Raw genomic sequence first — 19608 nt, forward strand, 5'->3', positions numbered from 1 at the left:
TCTCCAATGGTTCCCCCAGCCTTTTTTTAACCCCCCAGGCAATGTTTCTGGTAACCAGGAAGAAACTGCATACGATGAGCTGGTGAAAGTTTGTGTTATCTAAATTCGGCATCCGTTTGTTTATTTCCAAAGTTCTGTTCCTTCCAAACCCAAAAGCGTGTCCTCATTGGGACACTCTGTGAAAAGTGGACAACTAGATAGCTATTCTTGATGGACCCAAAATGGCCGGGAAAGACATGCTCGGCTGAACCGCCTATTGAAAGAGGCACAAAAGCTGTTAAAACATGACACATATGTAAGTTATGCGATTACCCAAAATTCTGCGCCACTCCCTAGCATGGGATTCTGGCTATGTTTATACTTCATTTTGTTGGGTGTGTTATCAGCTTTCTTGAGTTGGCCCTTCTTCTGTGTTTCCTGGAGCTCTTACTAAGTTGCCGATGACCCAGAATGGTAAGGATGTGGGAAAGAGCCATAATGTTCATTGAATTAATCAATTCAAGATTAAAAAACTGGATTTTAATTGGAGTTGTTCGGGGGTTTTGCTCTGTGAGTCAGAAAGCAAATGTGTTTGTTTCTGGCCTATTCCAAAACACACCCACCACTTTTTAGTGTCAAGAGGATGCTGGGATATTAAAATAGAGGACGCTGCCTTATATTGAGCCAGACCCTCTTCACCTAGCCCAGTACTGTAATAAATGTCATACATAATATTTAAACGTAATGCAATAAATGTAATAAATAATTTTGCCTGTTCTACATGGCAGTGGTTCTCCTGGGACTGTGGCAGGGGTCATTCCCAGCTAATTCACTTGGGGGGGGGTCCACGCTAATTCACTTGGGGGGGATTTGCGCTTTCGCTGGAGGGATTCACTCTAATTCGCTTTGCGCACTCATGCAAATGCGCCAATGCAGATTTCTGCACGTGTGCATTAGTGGTACATTGCATGAATTAGTACAACGTGAATGAAATCCTGGGTTTTTTGGTGGGGGGAATCTGATTCCGTCAATAAGTGGACCATGGAATGAAGGTCAGTAGACCTTCCGTAAAACACAGACAGATGGATTTGTCAATCCATTCGCTGCCAGTCCAGGTCCGGGCCCAATTCAAAGTGCTGATATTAACATTTAAAGCCCTAAACGGCTTGGGGCCAGGCTATCTGAAGGAATGCCTCCTCCCATTTGTAGCTGCCCAGACCCTAAGGTCATCCTCAGGGGTCCTTCTCCACGAGCCTCTGCCAAAGGAAGTGAGGCAGGTGGCTACCAGGAGGAGGGCCTTCTCTGCTGTGGCACCCCGGCTGTGGAATGAGCTCCCTAAGGAGGTTCGCTTGGCACCTACATTATATGCTTTTAGACGCCAGGTGAAGACCTTTTTATTCTCCCAGCATTTTAACAGTCTATAAATAAATTTTAACTTGGTGTTTTAAATTTGTAATTTTGCATTGCTGCTGTTTTTATCTGGTTGAGCTTTTATATTGTATTTTATATTATGGTTTTGTACTGTTGTTTTATACTTTGAATGGCTTTAATTTTTGTGAACCGCCCAGAGAGCTCTGGCTATTGGGCGGTATAGAAATGTAATAAATAAATAAATAAATAAATAAATAAATAAATAAATAAAATCCATACATCCCTACTTGTAGGGGAAAGGAGGGCTCCTGGATAGACAGACCTGCTTCGTGCTTGAGGGAACTAGAGTGGATGGTTTCCTCACTCCCCTGTTCCAATTTAATTATTCACCTTAAATCTTAGTGCGGTTGAAATCCCTAATCTGCGTATGCATAATGCAATGGAAAGAAAATGCCAGAGTTAAATGTTTGATGGTTAGAATCTGCCCTCGACCTTTTACAATTGCCAGAAATGACCTCAGAAGTCAATCAAAGCTACGAACAAGGTGCGGGGATGAAGTGCTAGTTGAGCCTTGTGTTCAACAGAGTTTCCGGGGCTCGTTCTCAATCTGGGCGTTTGCTTGTTGCAGCACCTTTGATGAGCAAACCCTTAAAACCGGTGACTGGAGTCAGCAGGGAGCCATTGCTACACAAGCAGAAGTCTACAAAAATGGCTGTGGAGAGGCTTCAGGTCTAGGGTCACCCTATGGACAGGGCTCCTGTATCTTTAACAGTTGTATTGAAAAGGGAATTTCAGCAGGTGTCATTTCTCTGCATGTAGTACCTGGTGAAATCCCCTCATCATTGCAACAGGTAAAGCTGCAGGAGCCCTGCCTACTGTGAAAGATGAAAAGAGGATAGGGCTCCTGCAGCTTTAACTGTTGTAATGAAGAGGGAATTTCACCAGGAGCTGCATGCATACAAATGACGCCTGCTGAAATTCCATTTTTCAATACAACTGTTAAAGGTACAGGAGCCCAGTCCTCCTTTTCATAGGGTCGCCCTGTGCAGGTCATTTCTTCCTGAAGCGAGTTTCACATTTGTATAGGCCTTTCTTCCAAAGGACTCAAGGGATCACGTATGTTGCAGAGGCAGTTTCTCTGACCACACCTGAGACCAGGGCCGGTGCCAGACTATTTTGCGCCCTAGGCAAGGTGAGCTACTTGCACCCCCACTCCACCCCCCAAAATATGCCAACTTTGATTTTTAAGAACATATGTTTCCTGGGAAAAAATAAGAAGCACAAAACTTGAAACTGCTGCAATTATTTTAAAGTGCAAGAAATACGTCATGCCAATTATAGTAAACAAATTGGAAAGGAACGTCTATGGGTCTAAAATGCATTATTTAATAGGAATATCACCTCCAAATCATCCCCCCCAACTCACACACATGCACGCACACACACACTCAGCATTACTCACTCCAAACAAACACACACATGAACACATGCATTCACTCAAAGACCCCATGCACCCCATTCACCCATACATTCTCTCTCTCTCTCTTCCGGGAGTGTTCCGGAAGTCCGAACGTGGAGCCGCCCACCCCACCCCAGCGTCCCTGGCTTTGCTTCAGCTGGATGGGCGCAGAGCACCATCTCACCTGCCCAGGCCCAGCTGAATCCTCGGGCCGGTTCACAGCCAACACGCATGAGTGCTGCGCTGTGCCCGGCACCCCTCTTAGCTTGGCGCTCTAGGCGGCCGCCTGAGTGGCCTCTATGGTAGCACCGGCCCTGCCTGAGACGGAAGACAACTGCAAGTTTTAAACAGGACCTTTACTTAATATTAGCAGAAATCTTCTTGTTACAGCTAAAACAGGCAAAGTAAATAGGCCAAAGTGAAACCGAAACCAGCATTCCAACTCTCTACATGTTTTAACTATTTAGTGGTTTTTCAGCCGCTTATTTTCCCTGCCCTACAGTAGGTTTTAACTAATGGCTGAACATTACATAGGAACAGACGTATTTTAAAAAGCCACACAAAGAATCCTCACAATGGAAGCCAGTATGGTATAGTGGTTAGATGTTGGACTGGGACTCGAGAGATCTGGGTTCTAGTCCCCACATGGCCATGAAGATCTCCTGTACTGCCCCATATTCACTCTCCATGGGAAGGATTGAATTTTCGTGAACAACTGTGGTAGGACCTTGAATCCATTTGCCGTGCAGTAGGTGCGCACCATCTACTTTTAGATTTTGGTGGCTGGGAAGATGATCTGTAAATGTAGACTGAAGGACTGGTTCTGGACCCTGGTCTCTCAGTTGTTCGTACTAGGTGTGAGGCCAACTTTAGTCACTTTCGCTGGGTGCTGCCTTTGTGGATTGAGCATCTATGTAGAGACAAACATGGAAGCCTCATGATGCTCAATATCCCCAGTCAATTCATGAGTATGGAAAAATGGTCCATTGGTGGTAGATCAAGCTATGAACATTGCCAGGGGTTGGAGGTGTCTTATGATGCCTTTCCAGTGAATCTCGTTAGATTTCCTTCCCTGATCTGGTGCCCTACAGATGTGTTGGATTACAGCTCCCATCTGTGAAAGATGAAGAGGGCTGAATTCCAACACATCTGGATAGCATCAGGTTGGAGAAGGCTCCTGTAAGATAGGGGTGTGAACTTCTCTGAGCCCAATTCCCTAGAAGTTCTTGGGGCTTACATCCCAGTGGTGGGTGGAGCCAAAATACCAGCATATTTTAGTTTAAAAGACCTTTTGGTCAATAACTGGACCTTAGGACACCAGGCCTTTTAGATGGGGGAAAAAGCCATGCCAAGGCAGAAAATCACCCAATGATTGGTGGTGAAAGGGGAATGGATTTGGCCCCCTAGGCCTGAAGTTCAACACCCAGTTCTAAGACCTGTTCATGGATAAAACCCAAGATTGGCCCAAGATATTTGCCTGTGGTGGAAACCCCAATTGGCTCCCCCACTTCTTGCTCATTAATATGGGGAAACACACAAGGGATTTATCTTCCAATGCAAATACTTGCAAAAGTTGGGAGAATTTACAGTGTGGCACTGAATGCTATTTCCTCTTTGTGGTTGAGGTGTATGTATAAGACTACTTTACTGTTAGATTAGGAGCTAGGGTGTACCCGCCCCCCCCCCCCCGGTCCATCTGCACAAACAAAAACCTTATTTTTGAATACATATTCTCTAATGAGTGATCAAAAAGGCCTCCATTCGTGTGAGTCACACGAAGAGAGCGGTATTAGAAAGTTACGAATGCACAGACATGGCTCCAGCAATTTGTTGAGCTGGCTAACCGTGAAATGATAGACTATAAGAGAAGAATAGAATAATGAGGAGATACGGGCTGCTATTACGAAGAACACAACTAATTGAATTGCTAGCATACTGAGTATTTTGAATGGTATGTGTCCTGGGCACTCATCAAGTTGGGGGTGGTGTGATCACCGTCGCCATTTTGGTAAAGCAGATAATTACTGTGTTGGTGAATGACTTCAACAACAACCACTTTTAAAGCCATCCAAATTGGCAGCCATCACTACATCTTGAGGAAGTGAATCCATAGTTTATCTCCACTATTAAAACATGAAACAATGTGAAAACTTTTAAATCATCACCAACAACAGAATTAAGAACAGGAGAGAATCTTAAAAACAGAGTGTGCTGCTCTAACAGTCAGGAAGTTTTTCCTGATGTCCAGCTGGAATCTGGATTCCTTTAACTTGAGCCCGTTATTCTGTGTCCTGCACTCTGGGAGGATCGAGAAGAGATCCTGGCCCTCCTCTGTGTGACAACCTTTCAAGTATTTGAAGAGTGCTCTCATGTCTCCCCTCATTCTTCTCTGAAGCATTTCTATAGCATATTCCAAGGTTTCCAAGACCTCCACAGATGCTTCTTAATTCTTACAATCACCTTGCGAAGTAGGCCAACATTATCACCATGTCACAGATGAGATGTTGAGAGCAGAATTTAATTTTTTAACAGCTGGTGGATGGCTGTAATTAGATGGTACCCACAACGACTGAGCATGCTCAGTCTCCACGGTCTGTTTTGGATGAGTTTTGCCCCCTTTGGGGTGTTCTATACTAGTGCACACCTTTCGGTTCATCTGAGCAGGCTGATACCTTCCTCTTATTTCTTACTGGGCCCAGTTTGGCTCCATTTCTGTTGGCACTCAGCCACTTGAGTTGGCTATTAGAGTGAAGGATTCTTTAATTGACTAACAGCCCTGGTTTCTAGTAGGTCTGGAACTTGGCAGCAAGGAAACAGTCTCTGTGGCTCTGAAAACACACGTTGAACTTTGCTCCTTTTACATGGTCAGCGCTGTAAGTCTTTTTGGCACTGCAAATTCCTGACTCATAGGAAGAAGAAGGAACCTCCTAGTTTCCTGATGAACTTCCTTTCCAAACATGCTGGGCTGGAGGGGAGGGGGCAGAAATTTAAGATGAGCAACGGCTGGGCTGGGAATTGAGAAGTGGTTTGTTTTTGTTACAAAGGTGGTTCCTGCCAGCATTCCACATGTCCGGACGTCACTTTTGGATGAACTGGATATTTAGCAGAACTTAAGTTTTTTGGGTTGGAATTGATTTTTGCTTGTATTGCTTTAAAACTGCAGCTCAATCTTCTAACTCACTGCTTAATTGCCCACACTGGTTCAAAAAACAAAACAAAGGTGGAGTATTAATAGAATACCCTTTCTCTTAGCGTAACCCAACTTTCAGGATTCTTACAAAGATCCCCACATATAGCAGCTGTAGCCTTTTGGAGGAACTGCACTGCATGTATTAGAGATAGGGTGACCATATGAAAAGGAGGACAGGTCCCCTGTATCTTTAGCAGTTGTATAGAAAAGGGAATTTCAGCAGGTGTCATTTGTATATGTGGAGAACCTGGTGAAATCCCCTCTTCATCACCACAGTTAAAGTTGCAGGAGCTATCTAGAGTGACCAGATTTAAAAGAGGGCAGGGCACCTGCAGCTTTAACTGGTGTGATGAAGAGGGAATTTCACCAGGTCCCCCATATATACAAATGACCCCTGCAGAAATTTCCTTTTCAATACAACTGTTAAAGATACAGGAGACCTGTCCTCCTCTTCATATGCTCACCCTAGTAGAGATGTACTCTGTACCCTGCAAATATGTAAATCTGTTCTGAAGCCACTGGGCGTTTGACACATATATCAATGGCTTGCCAGGGAAAGACTTTCTAGTCCTGCTAGGAGAACTCTTGTAACAGTGAATACGCTCTCTGTTTCTAGCGTAAACAAAGACCATTGCTCATCCCATCCCTTCCCTTCCGCTCTGTGCATGTCCCTGGAACAGCGTTGGGTTCTAACAAGCGACAACTGCTGTTATGCCAGCTGTTGGAAATTATGAAGCCAATCTCTCTGAGAAAGAGAAAGAGGGGAAGAATCCTGGAAAGGATAAACTTGTTCAGCTTCTTAATGTGTTTTCTAAGGAACAAACTGTACTGGCATCTCAATGAGTCATCTTTTAAAGGGTGGTGGTATTGGCTTTACCCTTACTGAGTAAGAAGTATGATAAGACCTACCTAATTTTTACAGAAACAGGTTGGGGAGCTCTCTAGATGATGATGATGATGATGATGATGATGAAAGTTATATCCCACCTATGTACAGAATACCCTAGGCGATATACGAAGTTAAAACAATCAATGAAATTTTTAGGGTGACCATATGAAAAGGAGGACAGGGCTCCTGTATCTTTAACAGTTGTATTGAAAAGGGAATTTCAACAGGTGTCATTTGTATATATGGGGAACCTGGTAAAAAATTCCTCTTCAATCAATCAATCAATCCTTTATTTACAGTCAATAGACCAGAAAAAGAAATGTACAGTTATATCAAGCAAAAGGTCAATAAAATAACCTAAGAATAAAACATAAAATTTCCTCTTCATCACACCAGTTAAAGCTGCAGGTGCCCTGCCCTCTTTTAAATCTGGTCACTCTAGTATAGCTCCTGCAGCTTTAACTGTGGTGATGAAGAGGGCGTTTCACCAGGTTCTTCATATATACAAATGACACCTGCTGAAATTCCCTTTTCTATGCACCTGTTAAAGATACAGCAGCCCTGTCCTCCTTTTCATATGGTCACCCTAATGAAATACCATAGGCTGCATAAAAATGTTAAAAACAACTTTAACAGATACTAAAACCATACAGCCTAAAAACAATATATAATGGTCAGCAATAACATTCTAAAAAGGCAAGGCCTGCCAGAATAAGAGAGTCTGTAATGCCTGCTTAAAGATATTCAAAGAAATCAGCAGGCGCGTTTCAACTGGCAGGTCATTCCCAATGCCTGTGTTGAGGATGTATCTGAGCCTGCTGCACTTCTCCCTGGATGGATCAGGTCCTTTGCCCCCCTCTCATTGAGTCATTTTATTGATTGATTGATTTCTATACCACCCAAGCTCTCCGGGCTGTTCACAACATCTTGAGGCAGAAGGAGGAATACGAAAGGGCTGATCCACTGAGAAGCGATATGACCAGCTCTAAAGTCTCTTGGGCCCTAGAATGCATCTGTTGACATTGTTGGATCTTTATGTAATCTCCAACTTCTGGCCAAATCTGGTGTTAGCAGCTGGAAAATGCTACAATGGAAGGTTTAGTTTAGCTGCCAAAGGGGCAGGGTTTTTAAAAACAAAAATCCAGCGTTTTCTTTTCTTTTTTGTTAAGGTAACATAAAGGGAAGCCTGCACGCGATCCAACAACATGGTTGCATTGTCATTGAAGATCTGCGTCCGCCATTGCAATGTGGTCAAGACGATGCAATTCGAGCCCTCCACGGCGGTGTACGACGCATGCCGTGTTATTCGCGAGCGAGTGCCAGAGGCTCAAATGGGGCAAGGTGAGTCTTGGAGAAAACCCTGTATTCGATGCTGGTTTCCCTAAACCATCATCTGGAACCTTCCATCTTTGAATTGTCATCACCTCTTCTGTCACAAGGAAACAAAGGTGATCAAATAGATCCATGCAGAGCAGTGGTGGGTAACTTGTGGTCTTCCAGATGTTCTTGCCTCCATTGGTTATGCTGGTTAGGGTTGATGGGAGCAGTAGGCCAAAAAATCTGGAGGACCTCAAATTGCCCACCCCTACTGCAGAGAGACCTTCCTTATGAGCATACACCTGTATAACGTTGCCTAGGCATTCTCGGTCTTATGACAGGCAACTGTCCGCCATTTTGGAATTCCCTGTCTTTCTGTGCTGCTGTTTTATTTGATCATTGTTGCCCGGATTGATGCAACTTCTCTTTGATATCCACCTCCCCATAACAGTTTATCACTTTCGGGGCATTTTGCACTCTCCAGCTGTGAAAAATTGCCCTATGCTGGTTTTATTTATTTATTTCATTTCTGTACCACCCAATAGCCGAAGCTCTCTGGGCGGTTCACAAAAATTAAAACCATGAAGAGCATAATAAAACAACCAACAATTTAAAAACACAAATACAAAATACAGTATAAAAAGCATGACTAGGATAAAACCACACAGCAAAAATTGATATAGGTTAAAATATGAAATTAAAACAGTAGAGTTTAAATTTAAGTTAAATTAGGTGTTAAAATACTGAGAAAATAAAAAGGTCTTCAGCTGGTGACGAAAGGAAAACAATGTAGGTGCCAAGCGAACCTCTCTGGGGAGCTCATTCCACAGCCGGGGTGCCACAGCAGAGAAGGCCCTCCTCCTAGTAGCCACCTGCCTCACTTCCTTCGGCAGGGGCTCACGGAGAAGGACCCCTGTGGATGATCTTAAGGTCCAGGCAGGCACATATGGGAGGAGGCATTCCTTCAAATAACCTGGCCCCAAGCCATTTAGGGCTTTGAATGTTAATACCAGCACTTTGAATCGGGCCCGGACCTGGACTGGCAGCCAATGAAGTTGTGGAAGGACTGGTGTAATGTGATCTCGCCGGCCAGTCCCTGTTAGTGAACGGGCTGCTGAAGCTTCCGGACCGTTTTCAAAGGCAGCCCCACGTATAACGCATTGCAGTAATCCAAACAAGAGGTTATCAGAGCATGGATCACTGTAGCTAGGCTATCTCTGTCCAGATAAGGGCGCAGTTGGTATATCAGCCTAAGCTGATAAAAGGTGCTCTTTGCCACTGAGTTCACCTGTGCCTCAAGTGACAGTTCTGGATCCAAGAGCACCCCCAAACTACGGACCCGATCCTTTAGGGAGAGTGCAACCCCATCCAGGACAGGGCAAATATCACCTCGCCGGTTTCCAACAGAAGGCAAAGCTGATTGTGAAAAATTCAGAATAAACTTGCATATGTGTTTGTGTATGTCTGTGTGTGTTTGTAGTTGATCTAGAGCAGATATTATCAGACTATAATTCCCAATATCCTTCACCATTGGCTATGCTGGCAATAGTTGATTGGATGATAGAATCATAGAATAGTAGAGTTGGATGGGGCCTATAAGGCCATCAAGTCCAACCCCCTGCTCAATGCTGGGGGTTGCAGTTCACCAACCTCTGGAGGGACACATGTTCTCCATGAATTTATAGTATGGATTATTTCTTATGCATTATAGGATTTTTGCTATTACCATTCTGTCTGGTTGTTTTTAATTCATGTTTTGGATATTACTGTGTGAACAGAATGCTGGACTAAATGGCCCCTTGGTTTGATCCAACTGGGCTCTTCTTCTGTTCCTACTTTATGTGCTACTCATTGGAGAACCAAAAGTTCTCATTTGGAGAACCAGCTGTGAAATTATGTTTTTTTCCTGGGCAAAAGTTTACCAGGAAATCTTGAATTCAGGATTATTTTAGGCTAACCAATTGCTCACTCTTTGCATCCATGCTCTATCAGATGGCCAGTTGAAATTCAAGATTAGCAATGCAGATGAGATGGGAAATTGATTGGCAGTGTAGCTTCGGAGCTGATGGATGCTCACCCCGGGAGCCTAGAATTTGAGCCTGGAATTTCTGCTCTACGCTTTAAGCCCCTTCCATCGCGAACAGGCTCCGGGGGGCGTCGTCTGAGCTGCTGACTTAATATAATAGACACTGATGGAGTGGAAGCATTAGCTTTAAACTACTTTGTATTATTTGGTTCATTACTTTCGAGCACTGCCTTCATTAATTAGCACTGAGTGATTAAAGTGCTGTCATTGGAGCATTGCCTCTCGGTGCTGCCGTTTCGGTCTTGGTCCCCCGCGGCTTCCGCAGTGACATCGCTGTGGCCTTCAGGCGGCCCGGCCTCCTGCCGCTCTTCTGCATAATTTTCTTTGGCTGGGGCGTTTTCCTGCAATATTGATCCCTTGCACCATTGGAAGACAAGGACGCTTGTTACAGGAATATTAACAATCCTGATCTTTAGTGTGCTAACGTAGCTAATTCGTCAGCCCTTGGAGTTCCTTGATTCCCCCCCCCCCCCCCGTTTAAAAAATAATAACTTTTTAGTTGCCTCCCTTTTATATTCACAACATTAAACTTTCCTTGCTCCCACCTAAAACCAATAATGTTCCAAGCACCGTGAGCTTTGAACCATATTGACTGGAGGAGGAGGCAATCAATGGCTACCACTCCTGATGGCTACATGCTACTGTCAGTATTAAAGGCAGTCAGTGTATGTACACCACTTGCTGGGGAACATGGGTGCAAGGGTGCTGTTGCACTCTTGTCCTGCTTGTGCGTTCGTGGTTGCCAGCTGGTTGGCCACTGTGTGAACAGAATGCTGGATTAGATGGACCCTTGGTCTGACCCAGCAGGGCTCTTTCTATGTTCTTATGACTGTTAAGTGAGCCAATTATAGAAGAAAGTGAAGAAGAGAAAGGAATAGGAGGGCAGAGGAGAGCCACAAGGCTAAGGGAAAGGGCCAAGATGGCAGAGACAAGAGTCAAGGGGACCACTCTGTTGTTCTCTGGTTGGGTGGAAAACTTCATTTGGAATAGACCTTCAGGAAAGGAGGCTGTACAGGCACTCAATTCCCGTCTCTTCTTTCTTGGTTTCTCAGCCTCTGACTATGGGCTATTCCTGTCCGACGAAGATCCACGGAAAGGCATTTGGCTGGAAGCTGGGAGGACCCTGGATTACTACATGTTGCGGAATGGGGTACGGCCAAGATCTATGAATTCCTCTTCAATATTTCCAGTTTATGGAGAAGGAGAGATCCATCAAGAGTTCTTTGGGCTTGATGGCCAGATGGAGCCTTCATGTTCGAGGTGGTCCACCACTGAATCCCAGTTGCCATGAGGCAAACACAGGACCCACGACAAGGGTAGCCACGGTCAAGGTCCTGCACTCCAGCGGGGGGCGCTGTTACTGAACCTCAGTGTCTGTGTCTGATCCGTCTACAGCCCATGAAATATCCCTCTGCCTTGCTTCCTAGGATATTTTGGAATACAAAAAGAAACAAAGACCGCAGAAGATACGGATGCTGGATGGTTCGGTGAAGACGGTGATGGTGGACGACTCGAAAACTGTTGGGGAATTGTTGGTCACCATTTGCAGCCGGATAGGTATGTTTCAAGGCAATGGTTATCCCATTCTCTGTTATAGGTTTCCACATGTTCTACATCAGGAGGGATCGCAACTGGCATCCCCCAGACAAAATCTGGCCCTCGACTGCCTGGCCCTGTAGTTACCAAGAAGGGTGCCATGCGAGTGGCTTCTATGGCTATAAGGCTTGCTGGCCAAGGGTGGAGGCTGGGACCTGACCCCCTTTCTCAAAAAGGGCTCTTCCAAAGGTGGAGTTTCCGATCCGAGCTGTAGGCATTGACCATCAGCATCTGAACACCTGGGTGAGATGGAAGCAGATGGTCATGAACAGGACAGATGTATTACTTGTGCTCCACTTTCTCATTTTTGGTAATTGGCCATTGTCTTTATCATTGATTGTGCAAATTTAGAGGCTGGCAGTGAAAGAAGGGGAAATTTGCACAATGGGAGTAACTACTCTGAGAAGGAGCAGCAAAAAGGGCAGGGAGTCCGATAATTCCCCTTTCTCAACTTGTTGGAGACTTGGGAAAGTGTCAGCTCAACACATAATAGTCAGAGGATTACACTGCCAAGTGGGAGATATTGCCCCACCTTTGGTATACTTACTTCAGTCACAATTTTGTTGGTATTTCTGAATTGTACAAATGGGTTCCGCCATTGTCTTACTGTTATTTCCCACCCCACCCCAATCCTTTGCAACTGTGCACAAATTATGCTATATGCAGTCTCGCCATGTCGGTGTCCTTGTATGTTTGCCTTCTCCATTTCGCTGGGCCTGTTGACAGCTGAAAGATACAAGGAAATTGACAAAGCAAGACTACACATATCTGTTAGCCGAATCTGTGCTTTTGTGCACTAGCAAAAGACCAGGGGATTTTTATAATAATAATAATAATAATAACCACCACCACCACCACCACCACCACCATCACCACCACCACCACCCTATTTCCACAAATTACAAGATTCACACCCACCCACTCACACACACACACACACACACACACACACACACAAATCCAATTCGCATAAATTACCATTTGCACAAATGGCAGAATCTGAACAAATGTGTAAAGCATTTCTGGAATCAGAAGGGAAAAAAATCCACGACAGTTCACCACCATTTACTGGAACAGAAACACTGCAGAGTTCTGTCAAGCTGAAACTGAATGGAATTTCCAGCGTCGCACCTCCCAGTCCGAATTTAAACACTCATTGTAGGTTATTTTACAGCACTAAAGTGTACTAAGGTACACTGTGCGCGTGTGTGTTTTCTTTTAAGTGTCAGCAGGGGGAGCTGGTGTGTATGGGGGCTTTTTCTTCCCTGAAATTCCTGCTGCTTAGTGTATTGGCTTTGCTTTGTTCTTGCAATTCTAGGAATAACCAATTATGAAGAATACTCCTTAATCCAGGAGACCACTGAAGAAAAAAAAGAGGAGGGCACAGGGACGCTGAAGAAAGATCGAACGCTGTTACGGGATGAGAAAAAAATGGAGAAATTAAAGGCAAAGTTGCATACAGATGATGACTGTGAGTAGTGTCTCCCACAACAAAAGTATTTTCGAGGATAAATAGTATATATAAAACCAAAGTGGTCATAGTGTCCGAAAATGGGGGTGAGTTAACAATAGTGCCGACATACACAAAACAGCCTCTAAAAACACATGCTGTGTGAAGATTTTCTACACAAGGGTGTTAATCTGCTGTATCCAGTATTGAGATCTGAGTAGTATATGAAGGGCGTTTCCTTTCCTACTTTGCCACTACGTAATCTCTAGGTCTCTGCCCCAAGGAGCTTGCAAACCAAAAGAAAGCAGAGGCTGGGGGAAGAAATGGAAGAGTCTAAAGATATGGGTAGGTATCGTGACCATGAGGTCCACCGTTTAGATTGACCGAGGCCATAGCTAGACAGGGCGATATCCCGAGGCGACCGCCAGGATCGTCCCTGTGCGTTCACATGATGCACAGGGGGTCCCAGGAGCAGGAAATGATGATCCTTCCCTTGCTCCAGGATCTCGCCCTACTCATTGAGCCTGGTTTTTCCACAGTCATGGGCTGATCCTGAGGAATGTGTGGCCGGGCATCACGGTTTGTCCCGGCTCCTTGTGGTTACTCATGAGGAGCCGGGAACTGCGCATGGGCTGCTTAGCTCCTCGGGAGCTCTGCACCCATCAGGGGTGGGATGGGGGAGCAGGGGAATTATTATTTTTTTTAAAAAAAAAATCCTTTGTTGTTTATTCGTTGTTTATTCGTTCAGTCGTTTCCGACTCTTCGTGACTTCACGGACCAGCCCACGCCAGAGCTTTCTGTCAGCTGTCGCCACCCCCAGCTTCCCCAAGGTCAAGTCTGTCACCTCCAGAATATCCTCCATCCATCTTGCCCTTGGTCGGCCTCTCTTCCTTTTGCCTTCCACTTTCCCTAGCATCAGCCTCTTCTCCAGGGTATCCTGTCTTCTCATTATGTGGCCAAAGTACTTCAGTTTTGCCTTTAATACCATTCCCTCAAGTGAGCAGTCTGGCTTTATTTCCTGGAGTATCCTACCTTCTGTTTTTTTTTTTTTTAAAATAAAATGGCGGCCGCGACATCCTCTCCCTCCGAGGTCATCGCGCACCGCATGTAAATAGAGGGAGATCTTGCGATAAAAATATCGCAAGATCTTCACCCCTCCGTCGTGTGATACCAGGTAGGCCTCACTAAGGCCCCAGTCTCAAACTGGAGATTTGCAGTCTGAATTAGTTACCTTTTCAGCTATCGGCTGTACTTGGAAACAGGGTAGATAAACAGGGGTAATAAAGGTGGCAGCGGTGTCTGTTCCCTACCCATTCAATGCATGGCTATAGGAATGCACCAATCCAGTTTCACAAGCCTTCTTCTTGAGTTGATTAAATGTGTGCCGTACAAGGATATGAACCTTCGTTCGTTGCTTGGCAACAGCTACACATATTCTCTCTAACCCCCCCCCCCTTTTCGCCTACCTCCTCCTTGCTAGAATTGGCTTTTAACCAGCCGGGGACACTGCTGGCTACCTCACTCAATAGCTTAAGGAATGCTATTTAGATATGAAATTGCTCTCCTCTCTCTCTCTCTCTCTCTTCTCTCTCTCCCTCTCTCTCTCTCCCTCCCTCTCTCTCTTTACCTTGGATGCTGGAGGTCAGTGCAGTCCACTGTTTTTGTCTGCTGAAATCTGCAGAACGCAATATCAATAGGGCTTGCAAAGGAAGTGAAAACAATGCTTGCTTTGTTCCGAAACTTCGACAGCGATCCAAGTTGAAGGTTCACGGTGCACGACTTGGCGGGGGGATTTTATTTTTTTCATACATCTATCCTGGCTTCACCTCTGCCGCAGGCTTGTAGGAATCTTGTCAGTTAAAAAATCAAAAGCACGCGTAGGAACGACAACAACAAAATGATCCGAGGTTACAGCAAGCATAATGCTTCAGGAAAAAATTTCCCCTCAAGCACCGCAGGTGCTATTTCACTTTAATTTGGCGTGAGCTGTGCACTTGATGAATAAAAGAGTGCCAAATTCTGCAAAGGTCAAAACTAGCTGCACGTTGTTTGCGATAACAATTAAGCACTTTTTAAGGAACATGGAAAACTGCCCTAAGGTCGGGCTACAGGTCCATCTCATCCAGTGTTTTCTCCTCTGACTGGTGGTGGCTCTCCTGGGTCTCAGGTAGGGAGCAGCCCTGCACCATCTATCTGATCCTTTTACCTGGACATGCAAGGATTGGGACCTGAGACCATCTGCACGCAAAACAGATGGCCTACCATTGAGCTAGTAATGTGCATGGTTTTTTGGGGGGGGTGTTATGTCCTTAGTAAACTGGTTGGATCACAGTCGGACATTTCGGGAGCAAGGAGTAGACGAGAACGAGACGTTGTTGCTGAGACGCAAGTTCTTCTATTCGGACCAGAACGTAGACTCGAGAGACCCAGTTCAACTCAACCTACTGTATGTCCAGGTATGCTAAAGCTGGGATGGAGACATCTCTCTCCAGGGCAAATCCTGTTTTCTTACCAGCTATCCTGGACCCCTTCATAATATAAATGTCGGAGCTTCAGAAATGAAGGGAGCCTCTGGGCTATGTTTCACACATGTGTGTGGAGCACTAGAGGAGGGCAACATCCTGAAAATGTGGGCCATCCTAGTTCAACGTCGGGAGTGAACATGCAGCCACTTATTGGCATGACACGGCCTCTTTCTTACTTGCTTTTCAGGCCCGCGATGACATTCTGAATGGTTCCCATCCTGTCTCCTTTGAGAAGGCATGTGAATTTGGAGGCTTCCAAGCTCAGATCCAATTTGGACCTCACGTGGAGCACAAGCATAAGCCTGGCTTTTTAGAGTAAGTCACCCCAAAGCTCTGGCGCTTTGAGTTGAGCATGAGCCGTGTGACCTGTCTGGGAAACCCTTCTAGCCTGGGGTTCTTCAAGCTGCCTTCTGGGGAGCCCAAGGGGGTCTTCAAGAAGCAAATCCAGGGTTTCCCATTGAGGAGACCAGTAATAGTGGCCAAGATTCCCAGAGCAAGAGTTTGGCCAAAGTCTACCGTTGTCCATCCTCCCTTGAAGCATGCTCTCTCAGGATAAACTTAACACATCCAGCCAAATGAGAGGTGGTAGGGATGGTGGAGAGGACTGTACCACTTCAGATCAGAGGCCCTTTTGAAAGGTCCCCTTTGGAAACATTGTCCCCCTAAGTCAAAGTCTAGCACAGCAGGGCCAGAGAGGTGGACTAGGACTCTTCTCTGTTGCATACTCTTCTTTTCCTTCCTGCTTACTTTTGGCTGCTGCTTCATCCCTCAAGCTTTCGTAGAAGCGTTACAAAAATAGTGCTTCAGAACGGCTCGTGCATTTGTTATCCTCGCATTCCCCTCTCCCCCCACTTCCCAAATGGGTTGTATAACAATTGCATAACAGACCTCATTTTCCTGAAGGGTTGGTTAGTTTTGCCTTTATTTTCCCACCTGACAGCCGTGGTTGCATATTGTCGTTGTCTGTCCTGCTCTAAGGCGGAATGATGTGATTTCCCATGTCGAAATGTTATCTTCTTTGGAGAGCCTCAATGATTCAATTTGATCTTAATTTTAAAATCCCGTCCGTCTTCATTTCCCAGAAGCAAACGCCGTTCTCGCAGCAGAATTGAGAGTAAGTGGCTGTGGGATGAGCAGTGAAACCTAGCAGTGATCTGAGCCTAGTCAGTGTCGGCCCACCCCCAGAAGAAAACAGTCAAGTGGGGATGGTGCAAGTTATCGAAGAGGGGAACTTGTAAAAATGAACCCACCCACCTGTCCATGAGCATCCCTGTCCAATGATTCTCAGGCAGGTGCCAGTCAAATAGGACTCTCTTGACCTGCCCCACCACTGCCAACGCCTCCATAGAAAATAGGAAGATATCCTAAAGAAGTCAGAGCCTGCGTCCACCTAGCTCAGTACTGTCAACACTGACTATCCGTGGCTCTCTGGAGTTTCACAGAGGCCTCTTCTCAGCCCTACCTGCAGATGGAATTTGCTACCACAAGACGTAGCAATGGCCACCACTTTGGGAGGCTTTGAAAGGGGGTTGGATAAATTCATGGAGAAGAAGGCTACCCATGGCTACTAATCCTCATGGTTTTGTGCTACCTCCAGTGTCGGAGGCAGTAAGCCCATGTGCCCCAGTTGCCAGGGAAGATGGGTGGGAGGGTGCTGTTGCACTCATGTCCTTGCTTGTGGGTTTCCCATCGACAGCTGGTCGGCCTCTGTGTGAGCAGAATACTGGACTAGATGGACCCTTGGTCTGGGCTCTCCTTATGTTCTCAGGATAGTTACTGGGGATCTATCACCTCAGTGGAGTGTCCTTGTCCATCAATGAGGGCACTGGGACTAAATGTCCTACCATCCCCAGCAGGAACACAAAGGTATTTGGGTCAGTTGCTGCCGTTGGCAGCATCACCCAGAGTTGGATTTAAAAAGTGACAGAACAGAGCAGGAGGAAAAGGCGAGGGCGAAGGGGAATACAAGGCCACTACTGGCGGTGTAGAAACAGAGTTCGTAAGGATACAGCACCAGCACTTTTCGATTAGCAGGGATGCTGACATCATCTGTACCACCACCTCTCCAAAAGTCCCTGTTTCCTCTCAGCTTAGCTGCAATCTCACAGTGGTTGGGAACAATACGGATGTTAAAAATCCACTCAAATACAGCAGAGAACAACACTGATACTGTAGATTTATTATTATTATTATTATTATTATTATTATTATTATTATTATCATCTTCATCATCATCATCATCATTTCTCTTTTCTCACTCGTGGGTTTTTTTTATAGAGACATGATGGGCTTTGCCAAGTCATGCTGCCTTTTACTGATTCTGGAATGTCCTTACTATCGTGCATGTTTTAAGTATGGCTGCTTTCTGGATGTTAGTGTGGGTGGATTTTGGTAGATCCAGTTTCTGAAGGTTTTCTGTAAAAACGTTTGCTGTCGTCATCATCCTGCTTTGCAAAGCAATTCTGCAACGTTTAAATGAGGTGATATAATAATAATAATAATAATAATAATAATAATAATGGCGTATTTGCATCTCTCGAAGGAGAGGAGTGGTTTTTTCCCCCTTCAGCTGAGTAAGCGTTCTGCTCGGAGTTCAAATTAAAAAGAGCTCATGGATGATTTCTCTGGGGCTTTTGCCTTTCCTTCCCCCACCACCACTCCTTATGAATGATTTCACTTTAATTGGACGGGGTCTCTTCTGAAGGAGAGCGTTGGCGCCTCACCATTCCCTTCCAAAGGAACAGAAGACGTTCATTGTGCTTTTCGGCTGAGCTGTTAGCCTTAATAAAGGCGTCTCCCTGGATTGCTGACATCCCTTTGCAGCATGAACAATAAGGACTGAAACCTTGAGCTAAGGGGACAAAACAAGAGAGGGCATTAAGAAAGGCCCCTTTCGTGCAAGTTCTTTGCCAGTTCTATGCAAATATCTACACTTACGTCTGCTTGCCACAGCTCCACCGTGATGGGAGTTGTATGTCGGGGGAATTTGTTTTCCAATATCTATTTGTTGCAGTTGCTCATTCTATAATTCCATGCTGTTGTTCAGCTCACCTTCTTATCAATGGAGCTTGTACAGGAGACCTTCTTAGTGGATTCAGGGCAAGGAACAAGGATAGGCATGGTAGGGCAGCTGCCAAGAGTCCATACGCAGCAGGGGCCCACTAGAAAGAGCCCCCTGGACCTGCTCCTCCTTCTCCTCCTCCCCATTGCAACCTGCTTGTTCACCTGCCTGTTGCTCTGGCCCAGGCACCAGCAGTGGTGAGCAGCAGGAGTAGGAAATGCCATGGCCTCCTTGCTCATTGGCCTTCTGTGGCAGAAATGATGAGAAAGAGGAAGATCAAGAGCGGCTGGTGACAATGGTGGTGAGAAGGTGGACTCACTGAGAGCGAGGGCCCGTGGGGCTCCCCCAAAACTGGAGCTGGCACTGAGTGAATTGTACCCCATGATAATTAGTGGAAGGGAGGCATCATTTGGGTATTCCATGCATTGTACAGATGCAGTTGTCATAGAGCTAGTATTGACCGGAACTCACTGTTGAGTGAACTCAGTGGCAAACCCAGAGTTGTTCTGGTGGAAGATGATGATGATGACGACGACGACGACGACGACGACAACAGTGATTCTGTTCATTTCATTTCATTCTTATAACACCCCATATCCAAAGCTCTCTGGGTGGTTTACAACCATTTGTAAAAATACAGCATAACAAAAATTGTCATAGAATCATAGAATCATAGAATAGCAGA

At 45.5% G+C, this 19608-nt stretch overlaps 1 protein-coding gene across 1 annotated transcript in view; it reads left to right on the plus strand.

Annotated features, from left to right (window-relative positions):
* TLN2 (talin 2) overlaps positions 1-19608 on the plus strand; it is a 119898-nt gene that overhangs the window by 8329 nt on the left and 91961 nt on the right. Inside the window, exons 2-7 of the mRNA XM_063142845.1 lie at positions 8058-8229; positions 11344-11441; positions 11719-11848; positions 13206-13358; positions 15651-15793; positions 16050-16177. Of these exons, the coding sequence (XP_062998915.1) occupies positions 8094-8229; positions 11344-11441; positions 11719-11848; positions 13206-13358; positions 15651-15793; positions 16050-16177 (788 nt within the window). The 5' untranslated portion in view covers positions 8058-8093. The remainder of the gene's footprint in view (positions 1-8057; positions 8230-11343; positions 11442-11718; positions 11849-13205; positions 13359-15650; positions 15794-16049; positions 16178-19608) is intronic.

This window comes from Elgaria multicarinata, chromosome 16 (genome assembly GCF_023053635.1).
Source record: "Elgaria multicarinata webbii isolate HBS135686 ecotype San Diego chromosome 16, rElgMul1.1.pri, whole genome shotgun sequence".
In the NCBI taxonomy this organism is placed as follows: Eukaryota; Metazoa; Chordata; class Lepidosauria; order Squamata; family Anguidae; genus Elgaria; species Elgaria multicarinata.